This window comes from Gorilla gorilla, chromosome 10 (assembly GCF_029281585.2).
Source record: "Gorilla gorilla gorilla isolate KB3781 chromosome 10, NHGRI_mGorGor1-v2.1_pri, whole genome shotgun sequence".
Taxonomy (NCBI): Eukaryota; Metazoa; Chordata; class Mammalia; order Primates; family Hominidae; genus Gorilla; species Gorilla gorilla.
In genome coordinates, this window is record NC_073234.2 from 124,646,414 (window position 1) to 124,668,878 (window position 22,465).

At 47.1% G+C, this 22,465-nt stretch overlaps 1 protein-coding gene across 13 annotated transcripts in view; it reads left to right on the plus strand.

The window, feature by feature from the left end:
* Nucleotides 1-22,465, plus strand: part of ACACB (acetyl-CoA carboxylase beta) — a 155,854-nt gene that overhangs the window by 126,976 nt on the left and 6,413 nt on the right. For 12 of the 13 annotated variants that reach the window (XM_055358980.2, XM_055358981.2, XM_055358978.2 and 9 more), the window contains 14 exons: nucleotides 531-686; nucleotides 1,776-1,979; nucleotides 3,117-3,272; nucleotides 6,297-6,419; nucleotides 6,850-7,119; nucleotides 8,276-8,373; nucleotides 10,651-10,771; nucleotides 12,702-12,812; nucleotides 13,675-13,818; nucleotides 14,873-14,993; nucleotides 16,794-16,890; nucleotides 18,925-19,021; nucleotides 19,630-19,765; nucleotides 21,134-21,311. In XM_055358980.2, coding sequence (XP_055214955.1) covers nucleotides 531-686; nucleotides 1,776-1,979; nucleotides 3,117-3,272; nucleotides 6,297-6,419; nucleotides 6,850-7,119; nucleotides 8,276-8,373; nucleotides 10,651-10,771; nucleotides 12,702-12,812; nucleotides 13,675-13,818; nucleotides 14,873-14,993; nucleotides 16,794-16,890; nucleotides 18,925-19,021; nucleotides 19,630-19,765; nucleotides 21,134-21,311 — 2,012 coding nt within the window. Of the gene's footprint in view, nucleotides 1-530; nucleotides 687-1,775; nucleotides 1,980-3,116; nucleotides 3,273-6,296; nucleotides 6,420-6,849; nucleotides 7,120-8,275; nucleotides 8,374-10,650; nucleotides 10,772-12,701; nucleotides 12,813-13,674; nucleotides 13,819-14,872; nucleotides 14,994-16,793; nucleotides 16,891-18,924; nucleotides 19,022-19,629; nucleotides 19,766-21,133; nucleotides 21,312-22,465 lie in introns of those variants that run through there. The other variant, XR_008670599.2, reaches the window with a different exon arrangement.

The following is a 22,465-nucleotide window of genomic DNA, read 5'->3' on the forward strand; positions in this document are numbered from 1 at the left end:
ACTCATAGTTCCCAAGAAGAAGGGGTTCTCCCTGCCACGGGGCCACATGGGGAGGCTCTGGGGTTGGTCAGGCAGCAGAGGGACAGAGGGGAAGACATGGAAGACATGGACGAGAGCCTTGATTGTGGTTTCCTGGAGAAGAAAAAAGTGAGGCTGAGTAAACAGGTTTAGGATTGGCTGTGAATCATCTCAGCAGACCCTGGGATATAGAAGCTGTCTCTGGTTCTCAGGAATCTGGCCCTGGGTGATTAGAGCAGGTGGTTTGTGTCCCCAGGTATGATCCAGGGTCAGCAAGGCCCCAGGTGTCAAAGTGTCAGAATGCAGAAAATAGGACACACGTCAATACACTCAACAGCTTTGCAGTCCCTTCGCCTCTGAGAGGCAGGGCTCTGCTGTTCTTGCCTGGCACACTTTTTGGAGGAGGGGAATGTTTTCCTCCTGTCTCTGCCTCTTTGGGGCTGAGTTTCCAGCCAGCTGGGAGTGGGCCTGCACCCCTGGCCTGAGCAGCTGCCCCTCCCACCCTTTGGCAGGAAGCCTCCTTCGAATACCTGCAGAACGAAGGTGAGCGGCTGCTCCTGGAGGCCATGGATGAGCTGGAGGTGGCGTTCAATAACACCAGCGTGCGCACCGACTGCAACCACATCTTCCTCAACTTCGTGCCCACTGTCATCATGGACCCCTTCAAGGTCTCGCCTTTGCAGGGGGGCTCTCACCGGGCTCTGGGTTCACCCTCTGAGCCATGTTGCTTTGGGGTATTGTCTCTTGCCACTCAAGACCTGGGTTCCAGGATGAAACCATGCGTATCTGAGCCTCAGTTGCTGTGGGAGGAGAGCAAACCTTCTGCCATTCAATTCTAGAGCTATGTTTTAGCCATGCCCTGCAAGGGAATGCTTTACTTTAAGGATGACAAGCATGCTCAAAACGTCTTTCAAAACAAAATTTTGTCCTTTCCCTAGTTCCAGGCTGCACTGGGGACTGCATGTGGGTGGGGAGAGATGTGAGATCGTGAGGTCTGTGGCTGAGTGTTCCCTGTCAGGTGGCTCTTCACGAGCAGACAGACTTTTATGGTGGTGATTCTGGAATGAAAGAAGCCCCACTTGTAATCCCAGTACTTTGGGAGGCTGAGGTGGGTAGATTGCTTGAGCCCAGGAGCTTGAGACAAGCCTGGGCAACATGGAGAGACCCTATCTCTACTAAAAATTTTAAAAATTAAAAAATAAAATATTAAGATTATTAATAAAATTAATATTAATATCGATATATTAATATTAAAATATATAAATGTATTTTATTTTATTATTTAATAATATATATTATTAAAAATAATTAATACAATAGTATTATTAAAAAGAGAAGTCCTGATACATCCGTTTGGTATCTGGGGGATTCAGGGGACCCATGTGGAAGCTCTGGCCTCACTAGTTCAGGTAGTTCCAGAAGGAGGCAGTGCAATGGCTTGAGTGGAAGGCATGTAAAGATAGTATAACATAGCAGTACTAGTTTAGTCACTTATCAGCCTCAGTTTCCTTATCTGTCAATGAGGGATTAGAAAAGCTCGCCTCTCTTGAGTACTTACGAGGGCAAAATGAGATAGAGTTTTAAATGCTTAGCAAGAGCCGTTGCTTGTTATTAGTTAATACTTTTTGTTGGATACACACTATGTCCCAGGCGTTTTTGCAGTCAGTATATCTCATCCTCTTATTAGTATCAGTGCTACTGCAAATGTCCTTGGGATGTCTTGGCCCTGAAACTGGAATTGCTGTGTTTTGGGGCAGATCGAGGAGTCCGTGCGCTACATGGTTATGCGCTACGGCAGCCGGCTGTGGAAACTCCGTGTGCTACAGGCTGAGGTCAAGATCAACATCCGCCAGACCACCACCGGCAGTGCCGTTCCCATCCGCCTGTTCATCACCAATGAGTCGGGCTACTACCTGGACATCAGCCTCTACAAAGAAGTGACTGACTCCAGATCTGGAAATGTAAGGCTGGCCCGTGCCGTGGGGGTCTAAGTCAAAGCAGAAGCAGGCTGCTTGGGCCATCAATTTGTAGATTAAGATGGCATTTGGAGGCGGTCTTGCCTTGCTCTCCCATGTCATTCTGGGTTGGGGTAGCCCCCTCTGAGTGTTATGTTAAATGTGTTAGCCTTCGAATCTTGGTTTTTCACTCACCTAAGAAGGAGAGTGAATCTCCAAGTTTAATCCATTCTGTGGTCATATTGGATTTTTGATAGAGACAAGGTGTCGCCATATTGGCCAGGCTGGTCTCGAATCCCTGACTCGACCTCCCAAAGTGCTGGGATTATAGGCGTGAGCCACCACGCCTGGCCATATGGCCGTATTTGGGATAAGTTGTGCACTACTGTGGTTGACTATAATGCAGTCCTCAGATTGGTTCACTTAGGGAAATACTTTCCCAACCATGTTCTAGGACAGACTTTTGTAAAGTGAATTAAATGTTCTTTTGACTGCCATTTAAATTCCTATGTGTGTACATAAAAATATACATATATATATACACACGCCATTTTTTAAAGAGATATTGCCTAGACTGGGCCTGAACTCCTGGGTTCAAGCAATCTTCTGGCCTCAGCCTCCCAAGTAGCTGGGACTACAGGCACATGCCATTGTGCCTGTTCTATGCACTTTTTATTTTGGAGTAATTGAAGACTGAAGACTCTCAAGCAGTTGCAAAATTAGTACAGAAGAAAAAAAATAGTGCAGAGGATTTTCACCCAGTTTCCCCCAATGTTAATGTTGAACTTCACCATTGCACATCATTAAAACAGGAAATTGACATTGGCACAGGACTGTTCGCACCAACACTGACCACGTTCGGATTTCACCAGCGTTTCCATGCATGCCTGTTGTTGGGAGTGTGTGATGCCTTGATCACTGTATTTTTGGAACTGCATTCCACAGCCCCTGTTGTCCCTTCTTGTTCTGGCCCTCCACAGTGGTGAAGAAGGGAGTTTTACGTAGCCCAGGCACTCACTTTGTTATGCCATGTGACATGCTTTGCTTCCCCCACCTGCATTTTCATTGAGGACTGGGCAGAAATAAATTGGGGGAGATGTGTGATTCTCTCTCACTCTCTGTTTTCCTTCCTTTCTGGTCCAGATCATGTTTCACTCCTTCGGCAACAAGCAAGGGCCCCAGCACGGGATGCTGATCAATACTCCCTACGTCACCAAGGATCTGCTCCAGGCCAAGCGATTCCAGGCCCAGACCCTGGGAACCACCTACATCTATGACTTCCCGGAAATGTTCAGGCAGGCAAGTCCAGCGGCTCAGAGGCGGTACCCCCTGGGTCCTCCCAGCAGACTCCACCAGAACCAAAGCCCATCCTTAATTCTCCTTCTAAAGACCCAGTGTAAAGGACAAGGTCTTGCCAGGTGCGGTGGCTCATGCCTATAATCCCAGCACTTCGGGAGGCCGAGGAGGGAGGATTGCTTGAGCCCAGGAGTTGAAGAACCCCATCTCTACAAAATATACAAAAATTAACCGGGCGTGGTGGCACATGCCTGTAGTCCCAGCTACTTGAAGGCTGAGGCAGGAAGGATCACCTGAGCCTGGGAGGTCGAGGCTGCAGTGAGCCATGATGTCACCACTGCACTCCAGCCTGGGTGACCGAGTGAGACCCCGTCTTCAAAAAAAAAAGAACAATGTCTGCATTGAAGAAAAAGAAATGAATGTGTTGAGAACAACTTCATAGTATTTTTCTCCAAATAAGACTAATTTATCCCAATGATAAAGTCATAGGATATAGAAACTTCAGAAAATAAAGGAGGTTGGAACAAAGAAAAAATAATTCCTAGTCCCACACTCTGATGACAAATTGCTTAACATTTTGATGTGTTTCCTTCTGGTCTTTTTAATGGTCATTTATTAAGTACCTGCTACTTACCAGGCACCATTCGAAGTCTAGACAGCTGTGGGAAAGAGGAGGGGGTCACTGCCTTGAGTAATTTTTAGTCTACTCTTAAAAAATAATGTTTTGGGTTGGGCGCAGTGGCTCACGCCTGTAATCCCAGCACTTTGGGAGGCTGAGGCAGGTGGATCATTTGAGGTCAGGAGTTTAAGACCAGCCTGGCCAACATGGTGAAACCCCATCTCTACTAAAAATACGAAAATTAACCAGGCGTAGTGGCAGGCACCTGTAGTCCCAGCTACTCGGGAGGCTGAGGCAGGAGAATTGCTTGAACCCGGGAGGTGGAGGCTGCAGTGAGCTGAGATGGCGCCACTGCACTCTAGCCCTGGTGACAGAGCGAGAGTCTGTCTCAAAAACAAAAACAAAAACAAAAACAAATGTTTTATTATGTTTTTCTGATGATTAAAGTATACATAGGAAACTATGGAAAGATAAGAATAAGGAAGTAAAATTTTATTCATATGTAATTTTCCCACCATCAATGCCTGAAAGAACATTTGGGTGCATTTTCTTCAAGTATTTTTTATGCCTTTATATGTTTATGCCATAGGGGCTTTAAAGGAGCCTGAACCACTGACATTGGTGATGTGAATGTCTCTTCATTTCCCAGCATTGCTTTGGAATGACATTTTTTATATATATTTATTTATTTATTTATTATACTTTAAGTTCTAGGGTACATGTGCACAATGTGCAGGTTTGTTACATATGTATACATGTGCCATGTTGGTATGGGATCTAATTAAACTAAAGAGCTTCTGCACAGCAAAAGAAACTACCATTAGAGTGAACAGGCAGCCTACAGAATGGGAGAAAATTTTTGCAATCTACTCATCTGACAAAGGGCTAATATCCAGAATCTACAAAGAACTCAGACAAATTTACAAGAAAAACAACAACCCCATCAACAAGTGAATGACGTTCATGAAACCGAAGTCAAGGACCTTCCAGTGTAGGCAGGAAGCATCTGTTCCTACCTGTGCCTATGCCTCATGCATAGAGGATGTGAAAGAGTAGGAAAAGCTGCTCTTTAGAGTAACTCGGGCCTCAGCTCGAATGCTGGATCTGTCCTTTTGCTTCCTGCTGTCCCTAGCCAAGTTCCTTCACCTCTCTGGGCCTCAGTTTCCTCTTCTGTCAAATAAGAATAATAACAGTACCTACCAAAAGTTGTTGGAAAAGTGTATGTATTCAGTGGGCGCTTAATAAGTGGAAACTTATGATTAAGAATGTCATTGTCTGTATCCTTTTGCCTTTGACCTCAAGAGCTATAAGGGAAGAAACATGACTAAACCAGAAGCAAATCCATCGTCTCTTTTTTAGATAAATCCATCGTCTCTTTTTTACAGGCATGAGCCACCATGCCTGGCTAATTTTTTTATTTATAGTGGAGACAGGGTTTCACTGTGTTGGCCAGGCTGGTCTCAAACTCCTGGCCTCAGGTGATCTGCCTGCCTCAGCCTCCCGAAGTGTTTGGATTACAGGCGTGAGCCACCACACCCAGCTGTCTGTCTGTCTGTCTGCCTCTATATCTATATCTATGTCTATATCTATCTATTTATCTATCTATCTATCGAGAGAATGGAAAACTGAACAGCAGACCAGAGCTAAATTTATCAATATGGATAAATCTCTCAAACAAAGAGGAGTAGAAAAAGTAATTTGCGGCCGGCCGTGGTGGCTCACGCCTGTAATCCCAGCACTTTGGGAGGCCATGGTGGGTGGATCACCTGAGGTCAGGAATTTGAGACTAGCCTGACCAACATGGAGAAACCCTGTCTCTATTAAAAATACAAAATTAGCCAGGTGTGGTGGTGCCTCAACCCGGGAGGTTGAGGCAGGAGAATCACTGAATCCCGGAGGCAGAGGTTGCGGTGAGCTGAGATTGCGCCATTGCACTCCAGTCTGGGCAACAAGAGAAAAAAAAAATAGAAAAAGTAATTTGCGGGAGGATGTGTACAGTGTGGTACTCTTTATTTAAAGTTTGCAGTGCAAAATGATACTGTATGTTTCCAATGTATGCATACAGGATAAAGGAAAATGAAAAAAAGCATGCATAGGACTGGGTAGGCACTGAATTCAAGGGAATGGTCACCTGTGGGTTGGAGTTGGGAGGAAGAATGAGCTGGGGCTTCAATCGCATCTTTCTTCTTTCTTTCAAAAACTTTAAACAACTATAGAAAAATCAAGATTTGACAGAGCCACTGGATGGGTGCCCATATTTAAATATGCTTTAAATATTTCATGATTCAAAAAGAGAGAGTGAACTACAGAATTCACCCTGGAATCATGACAGATCATCTCTATCTGGGAAAGATAGTTCTTCCCTACTGATGACTTCAAGTTTTTTCTCTTTCCTCTTCTCTCCCCAGGCTCTCTTTAAACTGTGGGGCTCCCCAGACAAGTATCCCAAAGACATCCTGACATACACTGAATTAGTTTTGGACTCTCAGGGCCAGCTGGTGGAGATGAACCGACTTCCTGGTGGAAATGAGGTAATAGCTCAGCAGAGCCTAGCCCCTGGCTGGAGTCACCCCCTTAAAAATATTTTTGGGCCAGGTGCAGTAGCTCACACCTGTAATCCCAGTGCTTTGGGAGGCCAAGGTGGGTGGATCACTTTAGGTCAGAAGTTCAAGACCAGCCTGGGCTACATGGTGAGAACCTGTCTCTACATAAAATTTTAAAATTAGCTGTGTGTGGTGATGCGCTCCTATAGTCCCAGCTACTCGAGAGACTGAGGCAGGAGTGATTGCTTAAGCCCAGAAGGTTGAGGCTGCAATGAGCTGTGATTGCACCACCGCACTCTGGCCTGGGCAACAGAGCAAGACCCTGTATCTAAAAATAATAATAATAACTAAAATAAAATAAAAAGTTTTCCCCCAAAGAAACAAACTCATTTTCCTTGTGCATTCATCCCCTTGCCAGGTGGGCATGGTGGCCTTCAAAATGAGGTTTAAGACCCAGGAGTACCCGGAAGGACGGGACGTGATCGTCATCGGCAACGACATAACCTTTCGCATTGGATCCTTTGGCCCTGGGGAGGACCTTCTGTACCTGCGGGCATCCGAGATGGCCCGGGCAGAGGGCATTCCCAAAATTTACGTGGCAGCCAACAGTGGCGCCCGTATTGGCATGGCAGAGGAGATCAAACACATGTTCCACGTGGCTTGGGTGGACCCAGAAGACCCCCACAAAGTACGTCATGAAGCTGGCGGGGCAGGGTGATTCTGCTCAGCTACTACTGTATTTTCAGTGGGAGTGCTAGCACCTGCAAGAGGTGAAAAAAATCTCACTTATGTATAAAGCACAGATGTACATGTAGTGTATAAACAGGCATACAGTATATCAGTGATACTAACATTTCACTGTGACGGGGGGGTTGGTGATTAGAAAAAAAAGATCTAAAAAGGCTCCTTAACGGGGATAATGAAAAAAGTCTATAAACCCTGAGCTGATATACACTGAGCGCTCCTGAATGCAGTGTGCACTGAGAATGCAGAGGTGATTGTGTCAACTCCCTGGCCTCATAGCGTTCTTAGAATTATGCCTCACACCTGTCATCCCAGCAACTCAGGAGGCTTGGGTGGGAGGATAGCTTGAAGCCAGGAATTCATGACCAACCTAGGTAACCTAGGCAGCATAGCCAGACTTCGTCTCTACTAATGAAAAAACTAGGTGAGCATGATGGTGCCTGCCTGTAGTCAGCCCCAGCTACTTGCGAAGTTGAAGTGGGAGGATCACTTGGAGCCCAGGAGTTCAAGGCTGCAGTGAGCCATGATCATCATACCACTGCACTCCAGACTGGGCAACTGAGTAAGACCCCCCATCTCAAAAAAAAAGAAAAATCTTCGGGGAGTTGTATAGATACCAGCTTGCCATAAAAGGCAAGATGAATGAGGGAAGCGCACACATTCTGTGATGTGAAATGACAGGGGACAGTCATCCTTTCCATTCAGAGCATGCATTCTCGGGGGCGATATTGCCCACTACCCCCAAGAAGACAGAAAAATAATTTTTGGGGTGGCAATAGAATATTTTTTAACATATATACATATACAGAGTATGTAAACAGTGGTTAAACAGTGTATCTTGAAAATTAAAATTTCATGCTGGCGTGCTGGCAATAAGAAATAAAAATGAGATAGTCCTTAGAGGAGAGCTTAGCTCAAAGCAGAACTTCAGTTTATGGCTGTTATTAATACGGTATTTACATGAGATGTGTTAATGTGTCATTGACATGTTACTAACATGTTATTAACATCCATCCCTATGATGTTCACATTAAAAAAAAAAAACAGTGGCTTTCAGTGCAGGGAACTGGATTCGTAGCCTCACTAAAGTATTTTTTAAGGGATTTAAATACCTGTACCTGACTCCCCAAGACTACACCAGAATCAGCTCCCTGAACTCCGTCCACTGTAAACACATCGAGGAAGGAGGAGAATCCAGGTAAATAACTTATCAGGTAGCTCCTTAATTTTGCTCGTGGTTAATTTCAGCTGTCTTCTTTCCTCGGGGTTTGTGGCGATATTTTCCAGTGGGGTGGTGGTGTTTGTATGATGGGAACCAATGCCTGTTGGGGGCACTGATGCCTTAAACATTTGTTAAACTCTCCAAGGTGAGTCCATCCTTGTCATTCTAAAATGAGTGACTCCTTTCACAAAAAATAGCACGTCATGCAGGGAGAATGAGATTGGATTCTCGTGAATCTCCTAGGAGCCGCAGGCTCACATTTTGTGACCAAACTGATGCAGCGGTGACTTGGCAAACTGGGAAGGTATAGGTGGGGCAGAGAGAGGTCTGTTCTTTGAGAGCATTCAAAGGCTACTATCTTTTCCAGGACAAGTTATGTTTTTCTTAGTGGGATTAACTGACTCAGGATTTCCTAGACTGGGTTTTTTGCAATGTTAGTGACAAGCCGGGGGGAAATTCCATAGTCAGATGAGTTTGGGAAACACTGGGTTAAATGAGATCTCATAAACATCTTTATTGCAGGCCTTCTTAGTACCTGTAGCATGCTGTATTAGTCAGCGTTCTCCAGAGGGACAGGACTAGTAGGATATATGTATATATGAAAGGGACTTTATTAAGGAGAATTGACTCACACGATCATAAGGTGAAGTCCCATGATAGGCTGTCTGCAAGCTGAGGAGCAAGGAAGCCAGTAGTGGCTCGGTCTGAGTCTAAAAGCCTCAAAAGTAGGGAAGCCAATAGTGCAGCCTTCAGTGGCCAAAGGCCTGAGGGCCCCTGGCAAACCACTGGCGTTAAGTCCAAGAGTCCAAAGGCCGAAGAACCTGGAGTCTGATGTTTGAGGGCAGGAAGCTTCCAGCATGTGAGAAAGATGAAAGCCAGAAGACTCAGCAAGCCAGCTTACTCCACCTTCTTTCACCTGCTTTTTCTAGCCACGCTGGCAGCTGGATGACTGGATGGTGCGCACCCACATTGAGGATGGGTCTTCCTCTCCCAGTCCACTGACTCAAATGTTAATCTCCTCTAGCAACACCCTCAAAGACACACCCAGAAACAGTACTTTGCATCCTAAAGTAGACACTTAATATTAACCATCACACATGCTAAAGTGCATTGTGAATCTCTAACAGAGGCTGGCGGGACAGTGTTTCTCATTATGTGGCCCTGGAATTTTTGATTGATTGTGAACGGGTTTCCTCTGTGTACCCCCATCTCTCTGTAGACCATTGGAGGAATATGGGCTGAGGATGATATTTCACTGAGACAGCCTCTGAACAGGCAGACATCTTTGGTTGTATAAACCAAAAAGTATCTGAGACAGGTCTCAATCGAGAAGTTTATTTTGCCAAGGTTAGGGACACATCCAGAAGCAAAGAACACGGAATCATAGAAACCGTCTGTGGCGTGTGCCTTTCTTCAAAGACGATTTGGAGGCCTTCAGTATTTAAAGGAGAAAAGCAGGCTGGAGGGGAAAGAGGGAAGTTCTGGTAATCACATGTTGCAGGAGAAAAGGCGCAGGCAGGGGAAGTCAGTTATGTATTCTTCCTGCGCTCAGTAAGTAAGTCAGCACTTTCTATAAGATAAGGTGGACATAGAGGAACTACCTGTGGAGATATTTCAGCTTTTATCCGTATCTATCTGCTTACTAAAGAAACAAAAGGAAAGGCAGCTTGCACAACTCAGCTTCAGCTTAAATTGTTCCTTTTGGCATTGTGAATCGTGGTCCTAGTTTTTATTTTCCTTTCACAGATGGGAGCAGTGTGATGATTTATTTATTTATTTGAGACAGAATCCCGCTCTGTCACCCAGGCTGGAGTGCAGTGGTGCAATCTCGGCTCACTGCAACCTCCACTTCCCAGGTTCAAGCGATTCTTCTGCCTCAGCTTCCCAAGTAGCTGGGATTACAGGCGTGCACCACCACGCCCAGCTAGCTTTTGTATTTTTAGTAGAGATGGGGTTTCGCCATATTGGCCAGGCTGGTCTCAAACTCCTGACCTCAAGCAATCTGCCCGCCTCGTCCTCCCAAACTGCTGGGATTACAGAGCAGGGTGATGATTGTTGATGCTGCACTTGCCCTTTTAGAAATCTTAGCACTCATTTTCAGGGTCCTAGATGCCAATTTCATTTTGCCTCTGGATGCTTTGTCTGCTTCCAATCTCTCACCTTGCTGCCCAGTCAGTCCCTTCTTGGGAAATGCATCCACCTTGGATTTTTTGGGGCTAGAGCCCAGCCTTTAACCTGTGCTTGCTTTTGAAGATACATGATCACGGATATCATCGGGAAGGATGATGGCTTGGGCGTGGAGAATCTGAGGGGCTCAGGCATGATTGCTGGAGAGTCCTCTCTGGCTTACGAAGAGATCGTCACCATTAGCTTGGTGAGTCTTCTTCTATTTTCTCTTACTTTTCAACTTTCCATTATAGAAACTTTAAAATTGTCACAAAATTAGAGAGAATCAATAATAAGCCCCATGTGCCCGTCACATACCTCCTACAGTTACCACATGCCAGCCCACTGATATTTCCTCAATCTCACCCCCATCCCCTGCACGCTGTTTTAGAGTATTTTAAAGCCAGCCCCCATCATGTCTTTTCATCCATAAATACATAAGGGTAGATCTTTAACAGATAATGACTCTCACCCTCTTCCCCCGGTTTTTAAAAACATAACTGAAATACTAATATTACACCCAACAGAATCAGCAATATCATTGAAACCCAGTGTGGTTTAACAATTATCTCAAAATACCCTTTTCTAGTGGTTTGTTTGAATCAGGGTCCAATCTCATCTTATTTTCAAGGTACTGAATGTTTAGAAGAACTTTTATCTGACTTTAACTGGCATATAAGGAGTAGCCCCCATCCCATCCCCATGGCCTTTCCAAAAATGTTTTCTGTTTCTAGTAGTAGTAGTAGTAGTACTACTGTAGTAGTAGTACTAGTACTAGTAGTAATTCTAGTACTAGCAGTGGTGGTAGTAGTAGTAGTAGTGTTTGTGGTGGTGAATCTGTATGGGTCTAAGGCAGAGTGAGAGACCGAGGCAAGTTTCTCAGCAGGAGTGAAAGTTTATTAAAAAGTTTTAAAGCAAGAACGAAATGAAGTACACTTGGAAGAGGGCCAAGCAAGGCAACCTGAGAGATCCAAGTGCCTCATCCAACCCTTTTGGGGTTTTATGCATTGGCATGATTCCAGGGTTTGTGTTTCTTCTCCCCTGATTCTTCCCTTGGGGTGGGCTGTCTGCATGCACGTGGTCTGCCAGCACTTAGGAGGGGCCGCATGAACAGTGTGTTTACTGAAGTTGTGTGCATGCTCACTTGAGGCTTTCCTCCTTTACCAGTCGAGTGTTCCTAGAAGAAGGGCATGGTACCAGATAAACTCTGCCATCTTACCTCTTAGCGTGCATGCTTGAGCCCACCCGCCCAGCTCCTGAGATCTTACTGGGAAGCTGCTTATCACTAGCTTCAGGTGTTTTCTATCTATCAGGAGATTGCCGTTCCCTGGAGCCAGCTGTGACCAATAATCATTTTAGAGAGACACTTTAGCAACTGCCTAACTATCACCTGATGGTTGCCTTCCTCTCCTGCCCTGCTCATGTCTGCTTAACTACCTACTCTAACAGCAGCAGCAGCAGGAATAATAGTACTCTTTAATGATAAACTGCCTTGGAAGGCCTTATTTTTACATGCAATGTTGAATCTTCAGTTTCCAAGTGGAAAATGTTGGTCATAAGCATCTTCCTTGGGCTTGTTTTCTAGATTATATGTATAGTCTTTTTATTTTGAAGTCATCTAGGACCCACCATAAGTTATAAGATACTACAGAGAATTTCCAAGTACCCTTCACCCAGCTTCCCCTATGATACTTACATAACCATAGTACATTATCAAAACCAGGAAACTGACATTGGCACAATATTGTTAACTCAGTACAGACCTTATTTTGAATTTCACCAGTTTTTACATGCACTCCTAGGTGTCCTTTTGGTCGTTAAGAGGCTGCAATGGCCCATGAATGCCCAGGCTCAGAAGAGCTGCACACAAGCCTCTTAAGATCTGAAACATTCAGTGTCTGCTGCTTGTCTTTATGGCAATCTTTGTTAACCGTGTCATTTCCAGATAGGAATCCAAGCTCAATAAAGTGGCCCGAAGAATAGGCTTTTGCCTCTACTGTGGTTTGGCTCCAAATCGGGTTGCCATTGGTCAAAACATAACTTCCATTTGGTCCCAGCAGGTTCCTGGACTCTTCCCTGCTGTGGGGGGTGGGTCCCTCGCCACTCTCCAGAATTCAGAAGGGGTCCTCTCTCCACAGGTGACCTGCCGAGCCATTGGGATTGGGGCCTACTTGGTGAGGCTGGGCCAGCGAGTGATCCAGGTGGAGAACTCCCACATCATCCTCACAGGAGCAAGTGCTCTCAACAAGGTGACCGAAAAGGGGCCTGTGCAGAGTGGATCCTTGGGGGGCCAGGAGTCATTTTAACATTCCCACTGGTCTCTGGTGGGGGATTTTTCTCAATATGAAGCCAGTTTCATTCCTACTGATACAAGAGCTCTTTTTTTCCAATTTGCAGCTATCTGGGTCCTTATGAGAAAAAAAAAAAAATTAGTTTTAGGCAATTCTGGTCAATCTAACTCCCTGTATTACTGACATTTTAAAACAAATTATTGAAGTGCCATTACACATTGCAGAAAATTAGAAAAGGAACCCCCCAAAAAAGTAATTTTGCAGCTTCTATCATTCTGGTATAGTTCCCTCTCATCTTCTGTCTTTATGTGGTTAATTTATAGTGAATACACAGTTTTGTATTCTACTTTTTTCACTGTATTAAAACATTTTCCTTGTTGAAAAGTCTCTATACTTAATGTCTGCTCAAATCCCAGCCAAAGTCTCAAAGCCTGGTTCTTGAACCAACAGCATCAGCATCAGATGGGAACTTGTTATAAATGCACATCCTCAAGCCCTGCTGCAGACCTGCTGAATCAGAAACACTAGCTAGGGTTTTGCTTTTGAGATGGTCAAGGTAGAAGTCAGCTGCATCACCAGTTCTCAAATTGGCCTGCATATTGGAATTATCTAGAAACTAAAAAACAAACAACACACAAAAACTAATTCCTCGAAGATTCTGATATAATTGGTCTGGATGTAGCCTGAGCATCAGGATTTGTGAAAACTCCTGGGTGATTCTAATGTGTAGCCAGGATTGAGAAGCACTGAGATGATTTCCAAACAGGTGGTAGAGCCCTGCACCATGCAGGACATTGCTAACCATTTTGTGTCAAAGCAGGTCCTGGGAAGAGAGGTCTACACATCCAACAACCAGCTGGGTGGCGTTCAGATCATGCATTACAATGGCGTCTCCCACATCACCGTGCCAGATGACTTTGAGGGGGTTTATACCATCCTGGAGTGGCTGTCCTATATGCCAAAGGTGCAGTACTCCCCCTGCAGCTTAGAGCCTGGAAGACTCTATTATCAAGCTCATTGGCTAATTGTGTCCCTGTCACCTCCTGGGTGGTGTGGGAGGCTGAGGAGCAGGAAGCACTGCACATGTGGCTGGGGTTTTTTCTTACTCCTTCTTCCTTCTCTGGCGCCCAGCCCTGTACTAGCAGTCCTTTGCTCTTTTGGTGGCACTAATGCCATTGTAAGGATGCTATCTCTTAATCCTTTAGAAAGAGGTAGTATTGCCTCTTGACAAGAGGCAGCATTGGACAATACTGAGTCTTCAAGCTTTACAGTCAGGCTGGATTTGATTCCTGCCTTCCTCCTCAGTAGCTGTAAGACACTGGGAGAGTCCCTAAGTTTTTCTGAGCCTGTTTCCTCATCTGTGAAATGAGAATAATAATAACACCTAACTCATGGTGTTATCATGATGATTAAGTAAAGTGATATTTAAAGCACAGCGTTTGGTAGGTCCTCACCAAAGTAAGAAGGGGACAATCGTGGGCACAGTTCTTGGTTAACTGTAACATTCCTTACAAATGAGTGAGGTTGTCATTCTTCATTATAAGCATTTCTGAGAGGTTGGGTTTACAGAGTTCAGGTCATTCCAGATCTTCTGCCAAGAACCCCAAGTCACAAATGTCGGTTTGTATTCCCAAGTGCCCCTTTTCCCCATCTGCATGCCATCTGTCACCATTCCCTGCAACCAATCTCTTTTTCTTTCTTTTAAGATGTTTTTCCTCCTATCTGACCATATATAGCAGTAGCAACCCTTTCCTGCGTTTCTGTAACTTCCCAGCATCAGTGACGCCATCTGAACCGGGAAGCACACTCAGGAGTTCATAAACTAGATTTCAGAAGAATCCATGGGATGGCCAGTCCTTATCTGGCATTTTCCAATCAGAGCAGTGGCTTCAGGAGCCCTAGGGAGGGGATATTGCTGCATAACCAGGCATAATCATAGTCAGAGGAGCAAAGTGCTGATCAGAGGTATTATTGACAAGCACCACAGACTGAGTCAGAGACTTGGCTTTCTTTTTTAGGATAATCACAGCCCTGTCCCTATCATCACACCCGCTGACCCCATTGACAGAGAAATTGAATTCCTCCCATCCAGAGCTCCCTACGACCCCCGGTGGATGCTTGCAGGAAGGCCTCACCCAAGTAAGTTCTAAAGTATTTTGCCTAGGACCTGGTCTCGGGTTTCTTTCTAGGGCTTGAGACAAAGGAGTACTTAGGTAGAAGGCTTGATGTTCGTTCTCATATCCCAGAGAGGTGCACCTGAAATCAAATGCAGGGAGAGTTGAGAAATGGAGATTTTACTCTAGGCTTTTCCTGAGCCATTGACCAAGAAGGGGTGGAAACAGCCTCCAGTTTCTGGAGCTAATAGATGGAGGTGCAGTGCAATGGTGGTCCTGGTCTCCCTCCCTCCCCTGATGCTCCATGCTCCATGGTCTCTAACTGCCCCACTGTCTCATCAGTAGAAAATTCAGTGCTGAAACATCAGAGTTTCAAAGAGAAGACTGCATCTTTCTCTCTTTCTTTCTCTCTTACAAAGGAACTCTGTGAGCTTACACAGGATAGGCTATTTGGTCTCTTCTTCTTCTTTTTTTTTTTTTTTTTTTTTGAGACAGTGTTGCCCTGTCGCCCAGGCTGGAGTGCAGTGGCGCGATCTTGGCTTACTGCAATCTCTGCCTCCTGGGTTCAAGTTATTCTCCTGACTCAGTCTACTGAGTAGCTGGGATTACAGGTGTCTGCCACCGCACCTAGCTAATTTTTGTATTTTTAGTAGAGGCGGAGTTTCACCACGTTGGTCAGGCTGGTCTTGAACACGTGACCTCAAGTGATCTGCCTGCCTCAGCCTCCCAAAGTGCTGGAATTACAGACATGAGCCACCATGCCTGGCCAATTTTACCTCTTCTATACCTACACACACACACACACACACACACATGTGGACACGTGAACACACATGCACATGCACACACACATTCTCTCTCTTTCTGTGAAAGGGATGAGTTTCTCTCTTGGAGGTATATTATTTCATTCTGAGCAACCAGAACACAACAGGAAAGTTGAGCTGCTCCTGTCACTATATCCCAAATCTAGAATTTCACATGCTGCTACCTTTAGACTTGGCTGCTCCTCGGCTGTGCAATGCAGGAGAGGTGACCCTCGGGAGCGTGCTAGACTCCAGGCAGTGCAAGGAGCCCTGTGGCTTCCTTCTCTCGCTTTTCATTTCTCTTGGGCTTTCTGGCCTCTAAACACTGAGGGGGCTGCTTATCTCAATTAAAAAATGTTCGGCTTCTCACTGTCAGGCCAGTGCTCAGCAGATGCTGAAGCTGTGCTGTTGCATGCCTGGGTGCCGGGCCTCCCGTGCCTGAGATGCCTCTTACTCTGGCTGCCCGCTCCTGGTCAGAGCCACAGCCATTTACGCTGTTGCATGGATTTAAGTCATCATTTCTTCCCCACCAATGGCTGTCATTGACATCATCATATTCTCTCTCTGTCTCTCTGGGAAATTGAAACTTTTTTCCCAATTAAGTGGTTATGAAGCTGCAGCCAGCAGCTAGCAGGTGAGGGATGAGTTTTTCGGGGAAGGTGGTCCCTTCCTAAAATTCCACCTTCTGGAGGTGTCTGCCCACTCTCTGCATCTTAGGAAGAGAAGGCAGAGTCCGTGATTAGAATCTATGTGTTTGGAGTTGGCTGGCTGTTGATGGTAGTCACATATTCCATACAGACTGAATTCTTGACTTGTTATATTTATTGCAGCCCTGTTTGTCTTTTGAGGCATTTTGGGAAGGGGGGAAGGGGTTGGGCTGTGTGGTTTTAGGTAGAAAGGGGTATCTGGGCTATGAGGTTAAAGCCAGGCTGTCCTTAGGGAGATTTTGCACAGCCAGGAGTGTCCTGGGGGCCCCCAGCCACCTGGCCCTCCAGCCTGGGCTTCTGCCCTTCTGTCCACAGCTCTGAAGGGAACGTGGCAGAGCGGATTCTTTGACCACGGCAGTTTCAAGGAAATCATGGCACCCTGGGCGCAGACCGTGGTGACAGGACGAGCAAGGTAATCATGAAGACGGGAGCAGGCTGCCCATGTCTGACTCACCAGGCATTGGGGCCCCCAGGTGTGAGGCCAGGGACCTCCAGGGGCAATTTTCTTCTTGGCCTTAGGATTTTCTAAAAGAAAAAACCAATTTGGGGAATGGTTTCTGGAGTGTCTGTGTGTGCCCTTAGAAGGTATCTCAGCCAGCCTCCTCCTGAGGCCTGGGACCCTGTAGTCAGTCCCCAGGCCACAAGGGCTAACAACCCCTTTGGGCATCAGAAGGTGGCCTTGGGTGCTCTCCCCAGAAAACTTCACAGACACTGGCACCCTGAATTCCATCTTAGGAGAGCCATGGACAGGAGCCCTGTCGTATGCCACTGTTGGTGGGAGGCTGAAATGCTTGCATGCTTTCCAAGCTGGGCAGCTCACCCTTCAGCCTTGTAGCTTTCATCTCTTTGGACAGCTCCACCTGCCTGAAAGTTCCTCCTTATAATGAGCTCCAAGCTGCCTCCTCATCATTTACCACTCATTCCTGGTACGATGTTGCAGCTATAAGTCCAGGCTCTGCATTAGACCTGAGGCCAAGCCCCATCTCCATCACTCACCCTCTCTGGTCCTTCACATCTGTAAAATAGGGATAATAATTCTACCCCAAGGGATTATTGTGATGATTAGATGCAATAACATGTGTGAAATACTTAAAATCGACATACTCCATAAGTGGGAATGGCTGCTATCATTTACATCTTGGGCAATAAATACTAAAGTGCAGCCAGGGCCGGGCGTGGCAGCTCACACCTGTAATCCCAGCACGTTGGGAGGCCAAGGCGGGTGGATCACCTGCAGTCAGGAGTTCGAGACCAGCCTGGCCAACATGGCGAAACCCCGTCTCTACTGAAAATACAAAAATTAGCTGGGCATGGTGGCAGGCACCTGTAATCCCAGCTACTCGGGAGGCTGAAGCAGCAGAATTGCTTGAACCCAGAAGGTGGAGGTTGCAGTGAGCCGAGATTGTGCCATTGCACTCCAGCCTGGGTGACAGAGCGAGACTCCATCTTCAAAATAAATAAAATAAAATAAAATAAATTATATTTTTAAAAGCAAAAAATAAAAAAAAAATCCACTCCTTGTTCCATGTGAAAACACTTTGATTTGAAGACTGCTCTCCCCCACCCCTGCCTCATAGGGTAAACGAGAACCATGTAGTGATGCACCGTTCAGTAGCAAGTAACTGATGTCATGGCATCCCCTGAGCTGAGTCTCTGTCCAGTTCAATATCCCTCAGCCCTTTCCAAGTGCAACTTGATGTCTAGACCAGTGTAGTAGCTGCTGGCTACATGTGATGCTTTAGTTTCATTATTATTATTATTATTTTGAGACAAGGTCTTGCTCTGTCACCCAGGCTGGAGTGCAGAGGCATGATCACTGTTCACTGCAGCCTTGACCTCCTGGGCTCAAGCAATCCTCCCACCTCAGCCTCCCAAGTAGCTGGGACTAGAGGTGTGTGCCACCACACCTAGCCGGTTTTTTTATTTTTTGCAGATACAGGGTCTCACTATGCTGTCCAGGCTGGTCTCAAACTCCTGGACTCAAGCAATCCTCCTGCCTCAGACTCTCAAAGTGCTGGGATTACAGGCGTAAGCCACCATGCCCGGCTCCTTCAGTTTAAATTGAACTAAGTCAAAATGACAGAGGATGACCTGTTCCACTCCTCACACTTGCCACGTTCCACATGCAGCCCACAGCTCCTGTATTGGACAGTGCAGATGGAGAACGTGGCCCTTGTCACAGAAAGTTCTAGTGGTTCATGCTGCTCCAGGCCCTTATACCATCCCAGCCCTCCTCTGATGGTTCTTGCCTCAAAAAGGGCACCAATAGGTCTGCTACCTTTCGAGGCTCTTACCATTTTGGGGCTTTTTCTTTGCCTTCCAATAAAATAATCCGCCAGATTAAAAAGAGCATTCTCCTCCACGTGCCCTCACCCCCACACCCAGAGGTCCCCAAATGCGCCTGGGGTGCTGCCCAGGGCCTGGCTCACTGGTGCTCATTTTCCAGGCTTGGGGGGATTCCCGTGGGAGTGATTGCTGTGGAGACACGGACTGTGGAGGTGGCAGTCCCTGCAGACCCTGCCAACCTGGATTCTGAGGCCAAGGTGAGGGGGCCGGGAGCTGTGGCTGCTGGTTCAGCCAGCGGTACTGTCGAGAGTGGGTCCTGGGCGTGGGGGTCCCATCCCTGCCCTGCCAACTTAGGTGGAGAAGCAGGGGACCCAGTGCAGTCCCTGGCCCTGGGGGGCTCAGTGCCTGTTTCTCTGACACTTTCTCTATGGGTTGCATAAATGGCTGCACCATCTTGCTGCTTCCTCAGCAGATGATAAAGGTCCCTAGAAACCCCTCCCACCTCCTGCCCTGCCTCTGTGGCTGTTTCTGCGCTAGGCCAGGGCACAGACTGAGAAGAGCTCAGGAGTCAAGAGGGCTGGGTTCCAGGGCCGGCTTTACCCCAACTCAGTGTGACCTTGACGAGCTCGGCACCCCTCGGAGCCTGTAAACAAGGGCAACGGGAACCTTGCTGGGTTGCAATGGGAGGGTCAGCCTGGTCCCGAGCGGAGGAGATGGGGCTTCCATCCTTTTGAGCCCTGGCTCTGGTGCTGGGGCCAGCACAGATCAGATCGCCTGCCATCCAGAGCGAGGTTCTGGCAGCCGTCCCTGTTTCCTGGGTTGTGGTTGTGCAGAGACATCTGATCCCCGCAGCTCTGTGTTCCAGATAATTCAGCAGGCAGGACAGGTGTGGTTCCCAGACTCAGCCTACAAAACCGCCCAGGCCATCAAGGACTTCAACCGGGAGAAGTTGCCCCTGATGATCTTTGCCAACTGGAGGGGGTTCTCCGGTGGCATGAAAGGTAAGCCCCTCCCTGCCTATGGTTACCCCAAAGCCTTGGGGTCAGCCTGGGGTCAGCACCCAGGACAGCACCCTCTGGGTGGTGATGCTAATGTCCTAGTCTGTGCCCATCATCATCTTAGCTGTGTCTCCCAACAACCCTGAGGAGAAAATATTGTTCAGGTGCCCCACCACCCCGTTTTAAAGATGAGGAACTGCTGGGCACAGTGGCAGACCCCTGTAATCCCGGTGCTTTGGGAGGCCAAGGCAGAAGGATCATTTGAGGCCAGGAGTTTGAGACCAGCCTGGGGCAGTATAGCAAGACCCTGTCTCTACACAAAAACAAAATAAATGTTTAAAAAATTAGCTGGGCATGGTGGCGCATGCCTATTGTCCCAGCTATTTGGGAGGCTGAGGTGGGAGGATTGCTTGAGCCCAGGAGGTTGAGGCTGTACTCCAGCCTGGGCAACAGAGTGAGACCCCCATCTCAAAAAAAAAAAAAAAACAATGAGGAACTGAGGGTTGGAGGCAAAGTGTCACTTTCTATAGGCCACACCATGAGGTGCAGGTCAGGGAGGGGCAGCCCCAGGAGCTGCCGGGTGACCTGGGCAGGCACCTCCCCATTTGGCAAGGTGAGGAGGATGTTTGTCCACCCTTCCCTCTGCAGAAAGCTGCTCTGAGCCTCATGTGACCTTACAATTGTGTGAGGGCTTTTTAAGCCACCAAGCATGTTTTGGGAGAGAGTGGCTGTTGGATCACTGGGGTGTTGAGGACAGAGCTGGATGGGAGGCAGACAGACCTGCTGTGAGTCCTTGTTAGCTGGGTGACATCACTGAGCCTCAGTTTCCCTCCTTTGTAAAAGGGGGTTAAGAACAGGACCAACCTCAGAGGGCAGAGGTAAGGGTCTGATGAGCTAATTGCTGACATGCAGTGTGATTGTCAGTGCTGTTATTATTGCATTCTTGTTTTCATGTAGGGTGCCTGGGGACCTGGAGAGATGTGTCTTGGTGGAAGATAAGGGCCATGTTGCCCATGCACACTGGGGAAGGATCAGTGTGACTGTTAGCGAGGGTTTTCTTTGCTGGAAATGGTGGGGCAGGGCAGGGACAGTCATGGGTGAGGGCATTTCAATTCCAGTTGGAAAGAATCCTAGAGATTGGTTTTTCCCTGTGCCTTCACAGATGAGGCCACTGAGGCCCACGCTGGGTGAATGACCTGTTCGAGGTCACACAGCCACTTAGAGAGCGATCGGTGCTCTCGAATCCCAGCCCAGTGCTCTCCAGGCCTCCCAGCTGGGCTCACTCTCCCAGGACCCCCAGGACAACTAGGGCAGTGGGTTTCATGTGTGGATGAGTGAGGCCCTGAACTGGGAGGCTGCTTTGCTTTTCAGACATGTATGACCAGGTGCTGAAGTTTGGAGCCTACATCGTGGACGGCCTTAGACAATACAAACAGCCCATCCTAATCTATATCCCGCCCTATGCGGAGCTCCGGGGAGGCTCCTGGGTGGTCATAGATGCCACCATCAACCCGCTGTGCATAGAAATGTATGCAGACAAAGAGAGCAGGTGGGTGTGTTGCCCTTAGCCTGGCTTAGCCTTTTCTTGTTCTCCCAGCCTTGAGAGCCCATGACCTTGGGAGATCACGGAGGGATGCAGTGGCTGGAACCTGTAAGTGGTGGAGAAATGTTGTCTCTTCTTTCATGGTTTCTACTCCCCCTTCCCAAGGAAGTTTGCAATCAAAAAATAAAAAGGAAAGACCAAAAGCACTTGAACTTCCTGGCAGCCAGGATGAAAAGGGAAATATGATGAGCCATGTATCTCTCATTAGACTCTGAGCTTCTCCCAAAGCTATGAGTTCCTACAGGAAATGTTTTATTCAGTTTTATATCCCAGGGTCTAGCACAGTGCCTTACTCCTGGTAGGTGGTCAGAAAATACTGGCTAAACAAATGACTGAATGAATACTTGCATGAGAGGATACCGGTTCTTCGCGGGAGAGGTAACCTCCTTGGCACTTTCCTTAGGAGGAATTTATTCCAGAGATTCTTACAGAAAGGATGATGACAATAATGTTCACAGCACAGTGACTGATGACTTTGAAGTGAAAACTACATGCTACACAGGATGTCAAGGCCTCAAGAGTCATTCTACTCCAAATATAGGCACGGCATTCCTGTGTTCACTCCCTCATTCATTTGCTAATTCAATGAATATCCATTGATTACCTCACTGTATGCCAGCCATTCTGCTAGACATTATGATATGGTGGCAAATGGGCCAAACTTGTCCTGCATTCAGGGCACTTAGACCCTTGTCAGGGACTGCTGAGGTCAGTCCTCCAGGAAGACTCAGGATACTGAGCAGCACTTGAATGGAGTCACTGCTAACTTTTCATGCTGGCCACCAGGAAGCTCAGAGCTACTGATAGCATTCTTCAGGGCTTCTAAGCTGTCAAAAGCAAAAGGGGGCAGGGGGAGAATGAGGGGTAAATAAAAATGTTGGAAATGAGGCCAGGCGTGGTGGCTCATGCCTGTAATCCCAGCACTTTGGGAGGCTAAGGGGGGCAGATCACTTGAGGCCAGGAGTTCAAGACCAGCCTGGCCAACGCAGTGAAACCCCGTCTCTACTAAAAATACAAAAATTAGCTGGGCATGGTGGTACACGCCTGTAATCCAAGCTGCTTCGGGGGCTGAGGCAGGAGAATCACTTGAACCCGGGAAG